At 36.8% G+C, this 10,025-nt stretch overlaps 1 protein-coding gene across 10 annotated transcripts in view; it reads right to left on the bottom strand.

Moving 5' to 3' along the window:
* Positions 1-10,025, bottom strand: part of Gphn (gephyrin) — a 420,062-nt gene that overhangs the window by 293,938 nt on the left and 116,099 nt on the right. For all 10 annotated transcript variants that reach the window (XM_029484276.1, XM_029484280.1, XM_029484278.1 and 7 more), the window contains exon 3: positions 1,452-1,509. In XM_029484276.1, the coding sequence (XP_029340136.1) occupies positions 1,452-1,509 (58 nt within the window). The remainder of the gene's footprint in view (positions 1-1,451; positions 1,510-10,025) is intronic.

Here is a 10,025-nt window from a genome sequence, read left to right as displayed (position 1 = left end):
TACCCAAGATATAAGATACAATTTGCTAAACGCATGAAACTCAAGAAGAATGAAGACCAAAGTGTGGACACTGTGCCCCTTCTTAGAATTGGGAATAAAATTTTTCAAGTTGTGCTAGGAGCCATCAAGAAGTTAAAAACTAGCAGGTAATCTTCCTGAAATGGTTCCAATATGTACTCACAGTTAATGATGGAATTGCTTCTCTAGGCAATGCTGAGAAGAATTTCACTTTAGGAAAGATTCCTGCTATTAATATGCTTTACCTGTTATTGCTAAATATATACAACAATCACTAGATATTAGCCCATCCTTTTGAGCAGATCTCTGCAAAACAACAAAGATATAATATCTTGTAATGATGCCATAAAGACAAATAGAAGATTTCTTAATTCTTTATGATGATCCTATAATAATTTCTAAAATTATATTAGTAATTATTAAGCTCTTTTACAATAGGACTGCTCTTAGGTCCTTTCTGATGTCAAAAATGCATTGAGAACTCTGCCAGTCTTCAAGTGTCATGAGTTAATTGCTTCTAAGATGGCAAGCAGACATCTCTAAGTCAGAGCACATTACAAGAGGTTGTAAAATAATTAACCAAAGGTCATAAAAAGGGAACTGAAGATTTACTATACAGGGATGTAATTGCTTATCTTTGACTACTAACTGTCAGGTTTTATTTATGAAATAGTAAGTTCAGATTTCAAGATTTGGTAAATTGCTTTGGACAAAGGCAACTTATTGTTATAAGATTTAGTAACAATGTAAAGATAGAAATTGTTGTATTGTTCTTTTTAAATAGTAATGTTAATCCTTGATTCACTGAAACACTGATTTCAATTGAAATTGATATTTATATTTAAAAAAGAACAAGGATATACCAACAAGACTAATATTACTTATAACTGGTAGGGGGGCTACCACAAAAGTCTACATGTAGAATATGCTCTTCTACCTGGGTTGCATTGTCTGGCCTCAGTGGAAGAGGAAGTTACTAGCCTCACAGAGACTTGAAATGCCAAGGTGGAGGGATACCCAAAGGGCTTCCACCTGCTTGTAGGAGAAAAGGAGTGAGGGATGGGGCAAGGATTGTGGGGAGATGACTGAGAGAAGGGCAGTGAACTGTATGTAAAGTGACTAAGTAAAAAAATTTAAATTAAAAAATAAAAAAATAATCCATTAAGTATATTAATGTTTACACATAATATGATTTTTTTATTTTCAACAGATCACATAGGAAGGGATTCTTTTATATTCCCCTTAACATTTTCCCAGAACGGTATTGTAAACAGTATATACAATTTGATGGTGCTTCTGTGATATGAATGTATTTTTGACGCTGAGTAAACAGGAGATTAATGTTTGATTCAATATTTAAGAAGTAACAATTTTTCCCACACCTTGCAATTAAAATGCTAAGCCTTTGTAGGCATGAAAATTTCATACTATACCTTGATTTCTTCTATTTCATCTGGTACTATCTTGTATGCCGATATAGTCCCACCCAACCTGAAATTAGAAGAATATACTCTTAAAACCAGCAACAGGATAAAAGCCCATGAATGATATATTGCATTAGCATTAGAGTACCACCAAAAATCTCCCAAGACCCACATCAATAGTCATGGGGGAAAACATTTTTATTTCATTTTTCATTTATTAGTTTAGAAAAAACAGGCAATAAATGACTACCAAGAGAAGAAGCATTTCATTGGCTTTTCATTCTGAATTAAACTTCTATTATTGATGGTTTTAATAATGCTAGAGCTGCTACATTTATTGCTGGACTCTGTCACAACATATATCAAGAACCAAGAGTAAACCCATTTTTATTTGTTTAATTAATAAACTCGATTTCTTGGAATAGTTTAAGGTTTCCAAAACTTGAACAAAAAGTGAAGTTAACATATCCTGCTCTAAGCCCCACTTCCTAGTTTTCCCAATAATTAGCATCTTATATCAGTGTAGAACAACTATCACAAATAATGAACAAATACTGATCTTGACATATATTTTTAAATAGAGCCTTAGAGATGTGTCCAGCATTATCAAAGGGAGACAGAAAAATAATCCTGCAAATTACACACAGTTTGAGCCCTAATCTGCAAGCTTAAAATATTTCAAAACAGAAAGTTTTAAAGACATTTTCATTATAAAGCTAGATTTCTAACAGGTTTTTAAAGAATTCTTAACAGTTAAGCAGTTAATTAAAGTCAACACATGAAATAATCAGTAAAATGGAATAGATTACAAAAACAATTCCAAATTGTTATTAACATGATTCAAAGATGCTATGGTAAAAATGGTTGATAATGGAACACAAATACAAAGCCACATTGGTATGATCAACTTCAATCCTGTTTACAAAAACAATTCATTTTTCTCATGTTTAATGTTAACAGTACCTTAGATACTTGAATCTGCTCCTTGAAAGATATAGGAAGATAACTCTCCAATTAAGTATTTATTTAGCTTCAAACCAAAAGGAATGGTTTTGACCATTAAGAAGGTGAGACAAACCAGATATAAAACATGGCTGTTGCAGTCTGTAATGAATGTCTGCATGAGATTGGACCGTGCAATTATCTGTCATGGAGGAGAAAGGTGCTCACAAGGCCCCATTCCATTCTTAGGAGCTACTACCTGCTATTTGCTGCTATAAAAAAGGTGCAATTTTCTGTAATAGCATAGCTTATGGAAGAAGGGAGCTGACAAAGAGGATAAATAAAAACACATAACATTGTATATATGGATGAAATTACCAAAAAAGAAAATTATTTCTAAAGAAAAGAAAAAAAAAGGAAGGCATGTTAAGCAATATATATGTTTTAATGGTCTCAATGGGATTAAAACCCAATAGACAAGCTAGGTGTGGGGGCACAGACCTTTAATCCTAGTACTCAGAACAGAGGCAGATGGAGCTCTGAGTTTGAGGCCAGCCTAGTCTGTATAGTTTCAGGACAGCAAGGGCTACATAAAGAAAACTCATATTTTATAAAGGAAAACAAACAATAAAAAGAAACCTGTATGACGATAACACTTATACATACATACATAAATATATATGTATATATATTATACTAATGAAGTGATAGCACAACTATAAGAACAAGTTGTTAAAAACAATTTTTAACAAACATAGAAAGGAGAATGGAAACTGCAAATGTTAGAGGAAAATATTCAGTAAACAGAAGCAATTCAGAAAACTCAAGGGAACAACTAAGTAATAAATAACTTATTTGTGTGGGGGGGAGGGGTCTGAAATGTTCAAGAATAAACCTATTTCAAACTTTAACAAAAATGATAATTTTCACCTTTGAAATAACTTCTAGAAATTAAATTTTAATTTTCATGGCATCATTAAACACGGGTGCATTTTAAATATCCATAGTTTTAGCATGTTATCAGCATCATTTTCTCTATCAGGGCCTAGGTCATAAAATGACTTACTCCAAACTACATTACACAACTGTCCATCTTTTGATGAAGAATACACTCTAGAATAAGCGAATAGAAATATTATACATTGGCAGTCACAATGATAATAATAGCTTCAAGAGTACAAATAGTACTGAAATCTTATGTGAAGTATACATGACTACCGGTATTTCAGATCTCCAATTTTTGGATTTTGTAATAGTCCATATATATCTCTTAAAGATGGGACCCAATTCTAAACAAAATAATCATTGGTATTAAAAAAATAAAGTATATTTATTTATTTGTGTGTGTGTGGGGGGGTGTCAACCCTGGGCATGTGGACATCAAAGAACAACTTCCTGGTGTCAGTTCTATCCGTCTGCCATACAGGTTCAAGGATGAAATTCAGGTTCTTAGGCTTGGTGGCAGATACCTTTACCTATTGACTCATGTCGCTGGCCATATGTTTTATAAAAACACACAGCATTTGGGTAATTTTTTTTTAAAACACAATCTTTAGTATGCCTGCAAGAAGTCATGTGGAACTTTCCAATTAAGGCATCATGCTGATGTGGAAAGATTTCCTATTTTATAGTATATCAGGCTTCAGAATTTCAGATTATAGCTATTATGAGGTAAAAGAAAAAAAAAAGAGAAAGGGGGAGTGAGAGGGGATGAGAGAGGGGGAGGGATAAGTAGGCATATAATAAAGCTTTGTTCTTGAACATTAGGAAAAAGTAGATAAAGTGGACTGTAAGGAACTGGTAAGATGGGAAGAATTTAAAACTTCATTATAGGTTTACACCTCAACACCCAGAATACTGATGCAAGCTGATATCAAGAGCTCAAGCCCTAGTACCCAGGGCAGTTGGAGCCTCACAAAACTAACAAAAAAACCAACAAAATGAAATAAAAGAGAATTCTAGAAGATTTCTAGGGACCTAATAACTTTTAAGCAAAGTAAACAAAGGCACAGACATCAAGGACAAAAGTAAGCAAGGATTTTAACAGTGACAAGTCAGGGAAGAACAGTTTTGGTGGAGTAGTGGGAATTCCAGCAAGGTTTGATTGCAGTACTCTTCTATATCTCACTGTACTTCATAATACATATCTCGATTCTGCACAGTTAATTATTGTTATTTATATGTTAATAATGAAAGCAAATAAAGTAGTTGATAATGGTATAAATTCTTAGTTTTCATCTACAGTTGCACATAACCAGGACAGAATATCATATAATACAGGCGCTCTCTCTCTCTCTCTTTCCTTCATTCTTTCATTCTTTCTTTCGCTCTTTCTTTTTTCCCCTTTTCTTTAATTGTTTATTTATTTTTGTTTTTATTTTATTTTATTTTAAACTTATTTTTTACACTCCATATTCCATTCACCACACCACCCCTATCCATCCTCCGACTGCTCCACATCCCACACCTCCTCCCCACCCCTGTCCCAAGTGGAAGTCCCGATCCCCAACCCCGCATGTCCTCTAAACTCCCTGGAGCCTCCAGTCTCTTGAGGGTTAGGTGCATCATCTCTGAATAAACACAGACCCAGAAGTCCTCTACTGTATGTGTGTTGGGGGCCTCATATCAGCTGGTGTACGCTGAATGGTGGTCCAGTGTTTGAGAGATCTTGGAGGTCCAGACTGAGTGAGACTGCTGGTTCTCCTACAGGATTGCCCTTCTCCTCAGCTTCTTTCAGCCTTCCCTAATTCAACAACAGGGGTCAGCTGCTTCTGTCCATTGGTTGGGTCCAAATATCTGCTGCTGGGATTGCAAACTGGTACAACCACTCTGGAAATCAATCTGGAGGTTCCTCAGAAAATTGGAAATAGATCTACATGAAGATCCAGCTTTACAACTCTTGAGAATATACCCAAAAGATGCCCCACCATGCCACAGGAGCATGTGTTCCACTATGTTCATATCGACCTTACTTGTGATAGCCAGAATCTGAAAACAACCTAGATGTCCCATGACAGAAGAATGGATACAGAAAATGTGGTTCATTTACACAATGGAATACTACTCAGCTTTTAAGAATGAGGACATCCTGAGTTTTGCAGGCAAATGGATGGAACTAGAAACTATCATCCTGAGTGAGGTAACTCAGACCCAAAAGGACGTGCATGGAATGTACTCACTGATAAGTGAATATTAGCTTTAAAAAAAAAAGTACAGAATACCCAAGATACAGGCCATAGAACTCAAAAAGTTTAACAAGCTGAAGTGTCCAAGTGAGGACATATACCTCAGGGCTACTTGGGAGAAAAAAGAAAGCAATTACAAGATGGTTTAAGCTCCCTTTTCAAAGATCAAGTGACCATGGGTGTGTGGGTTCATTTCTGGGTCTTCAATTCTAATACCACTGATCTACCTGTCTGTTGCTGTACCAGTACCATGCAGTTTTTATCACAATTGCCCACAAATAGTGCTGGCACAACTGGCAGTTATCATGTAGAAGAATTCGAACTGATCCATTCTTATCTCCTTGTACAAAGCTCAAGTCTAAGTGGATCACATCAGAGACACTAAAACTTATAGAGGAGAAAGTGTGGAAAAGCCTCGAAGATATGGGCACAGGGGGAAAATTCCTGAATAGAACAGCAATGGCTTGTGCTGTAAGATCAAGAATCAATAAATGGGACCTCTAAAAATTGCAAAGCTTCTGTAAGGCAAAAGACACTGTCAATAAGAGAAAAAGGCCACCAAAAGATTGGGAAAGGATCTTTACCTATCCTAAATCCAATAGGGGACTAATACTCAATATATACAAAGAACTCAAGAAGCTGGACTCCAGAAAATCAAATAACCCTATTAAAAATGGAGTACAGAACTAAACAAAGAATTCTCACCTGAGGAATACTGAATGGCTGAGAAGCACCTGAAAACTGTTCAGCATCCTTAATCATCAGGGAAATGCAAATCAAAACAACTCTGAGATTCCACCTCACACCAGTCAGAATGGCTAAGATCAAAAATTCGAGTGACAGCAGATGCTGGCGAGGATGTGGAGAAGGAGGAACATTCCTCATTGCTGGTGGGACTGCAAGCTGGTACAGCCACTCTGGAATTCAGTTTGGCGATTCCTCAGAATATTGGACATAGTACTACCAGAAGATCCAGCAATACCTCTCCTGGGCACATACCCAGAAGATGTTCCAATTTGTAATAAGGACACATGCTCCACTATGTTCATAGCAACCTTATTTATAATAACCAGAAGCTGGAAAGGACCCAGATGTCCCTCAACAGAAGAATAGATACAGAAACTGTGGTACATTTATACAATTGAGTACTCCTCAGCTATTAAAAACAATGAATTTATGAAATTCTTAGGTAAATGGATGGATCTGGAGGATATCTTCCTGAGTGAGGTAACCCAATCACAAAAGAACACACATGATATGCACTCACTGATAAGCAGATATTAGCCCAGAAACTTAAAATATCCAAGATGCAATTTGCAAAACACATGAAATTCAAGAAGAAGGAAGACCAAAGTACAGATACTCCGTTCCTTCTTAGAATGGGGAACAAAATACCCTAGGATGGTACAGAGACAAAGTTCAGAGCAGAGCCTGAAGGAACGACCATCCAGATACTGCCCTACTTGGGGATCCACCCCATAAACAACTACCAAACCCAGTCATTAGGCAGATGCCCACAAGAGCCTGCTGACAGGAGCCTGATATAGCTGTCTCCTGCAAGGCTCTGCCAAATACAGAAGTGGATGCTCACAGTCATCCATTTGACAGCGCACAAGGTCCCCAATGAAGGAGCCAGAGAAATACTCAGGGAACTGAAGGGGTCTGAAGCCCCATAGGAGGAACATCAATATGAACTAACCAGCGGGACCCCTGAGCTCCTTGGAACTATACCACCAGTCAAAGAAAACACATGGTGGAACTTGTAGCTCTAGCTGTATATGTAGCAGAGAATGGCCTAGTCAGTCATCAGTGGGAGGAGAGGCCCTTGGTCCTGTGAAGGTTCTATGCCCCAGTATAGGGGAATGCCAGGGCCAGGAAGCATGAGTGGGTGAGTTGGGAGCAGGGGTAGGAGCGAGGGGATAGGAGATTTTCAGAGGGGAAACTAGGAAAGGGGATAACATTTGAAATGTAAATAAAGAAAACATCTAATAAAAAAATAATAAAAGAATGGCCTCCAAAGGCTCATATATTTGAATGCTTAGTCATCAGGGAGTGGTGTTGCTTGAGAAGGAGTAAAAGATGTAGCCTTGTTGGAGGAAGTGGGTCACTCGATATCTGGCTGCCTGTGGATCCAGATATAGAGCTCTCAACTGCCTCTCCAGCACCATGGCTCCATGTGTGCCATCATGCTCCCTACCATGATGATAATGGACCAAACTTCTGAAACCGTAAGCCAGCCCCAATTAAATGTCTTTCTTTCTAGGAAAAAAAAAAGAAAGAAAAGAAAAAGAAAAAAGAGCATTCACAAGTGGGAGGAGAGGGAGGGACCTCGGAAGGGAAGTGGAGATGGGGTGGGGGGAAGAGAGGAACCTGATCTAGTATTGGGTGAGGGAAAAGGACTGAAGCCCTGAGGGCCAGCAGAAAGAATGTATGGAGATGAGGAGAACCTGAGGGAAATTGGGAGAAGGGAAGCTGTGATCAGAATATATTGCACCAAAAAATTAATAAAAAGTATTAAAACCCCAAAATATAGTAATATGAACTTAACACTTTTAAAAGGTTTGTAGAAGTCAATAAATGTTTCAGAATCATGTACACATTGTTGAATAACTCTTTCAAAATTGCTTACTAAGTTTAAAATTCCCATTCACATCTTCTCAAACCTAGAGGTCAAGAGACTGAAAATATCTAAGTGTTACACTTCATAAAATTTCCACCAAGTTTTCGCATTTGTCTTCTTTTAAAATATACTCAAAGAGTCCGCAAGATCTATAAATCTTTTTTAAAATAGCTGATAGTCAACTACCAAAAGCAGAGCAGTTAAAGTTCAGTTCTGGGTTGGGGCAGGCTCTCCCTGTGTAGCATGGGTAACACCTGACTTGTGATCCTGTCTCTCCCTCCCTCACAGTGGATATGCCATCACACCTGCAGTGATTGGAGATTCTGATTTTAAATGATAAGTACATTCTAGGAATAGAGCTCTTTGAAGTCTAAAGATTGACATATATATTATTTTATCAATAAAGCCTTTTTCTTTACTTTCACTTAAAGTAGGAGTTGGGTATTATTCAGACAGAATATTTTGTGTTAAGAGGATTTAAAACTCTTGTTTTTAAATGAACTTAATGCAATGCTTCACAAGTGAGAATTAGTATCATCCTATTTCTGCTCAAATGAAGACACATGCTGTTAAAAACAGCAAAAGTCAGCAATGCTAAGATTTTTTCAAGTATTTCCATTTTTCAGAATTCAGCCTAAAATTCTTATGATTACTTAACTGAACAGATGGCTCAGAAGTATAAATATTTGTAGCTTAACATTTTAAATAAAGTATATCTTTTATAGTGGTTTTAGTTTATGGTGGGGGGAGTCTTCTGTGACAACAGACTGTAACTATTTTGGGAATAGAAGTCTGTTTTAGTTTAACACACTAAACTGAAACAGAAAAAGATATGTTTGAATTAACAGTCCTTTATTTTCTAATTTAAATTTTAGGTTACTCTTTTGGGATAATGTTAAAAATGAATTTTTATAATCTAACAATTGTTTTTGTATCACCACTACTGTCTTAGGATCTGTTACTGTCTTATAATAATCACCCTTATGTTTTAGGAAAATTTCACCATTTTAAATGTTTCCTAGAACACTCGTAGTCAGTTGGAAGTGGTCTGACCAGCCAGAGTGGTAATTCTACTTTATTCAAGTAAGAGCCAATCCACAGGCAACTTCTGTGAGAGTTACTGCTGTCATTTGAAAGAATCCAGAATCCCCAGGAGATGGGCCAAGAGACATACCTGAGCGACTATCTTGAATATGTTCATATGTTAATTAATGTGTGAAGATCCATCTTCACTCTAAGTGTGGCCCATTCACTAGGTAGGGGATCCTGGGCTATATTAAATGGAGGAAACAAACAGCACTAGCTTGTATCCATTGCTCTTTTCTTGCTGCCTCGACTTCTCCACCATGATGGACTGTACTTTGAACTATGAGCTAAAATAAAACCAACCAAGCTATCTACTTTACTTCCTTTCTTAAATTGCTTTGGTTAGGGTATTTTATCCCAGCAAGAAGAAATTAAGGTAACTTCTCTGGTTTATAATTTGCTTCTGACTCTATATTCTACACAATTTCCCATCAAAATCTTAGAGAAATAATTGTTGTTTTGCACACAAAGATAATACTCCTACTAGTATATGCATCCATGCATGAACATACACATGTACGTAAGTTTTTGGGTTTTGTTTTTTAGAAAGATGAACTTGAACTTCAGATTGTCCTGTCTCCACTCAGTACTGGAATTACAGACCATTACGCACAGTTTATGATGTTTAGGTAATTGATCCCAGGGCATCTTACAGGTGACAGCAGATGCTGGCGAGGATGTGGAGAAAGAGGAACACTCCTCCATTGTTGGTGGGATTGCAAGCTTGTACAACCACTCTGGAAATCAGTC

This window comes from Mus caroli, chromosome 12, assembly GCF_900094665.2.
Source record: "Mus caroli chromosome 12, CAROLI_EIJ_v1.1, whole genome shotgun sequence".
Classification (NCBI taxonomy): Eukaryota; Metazoa; Chordata; class Mammalia; order Rodentia; family Muridae; genus Mus; species Mus caroli.
Note: the sequence above shows the minus strand (reverse complement) of the source record. Positions and strands in the feature narration are given on the sequence as shown.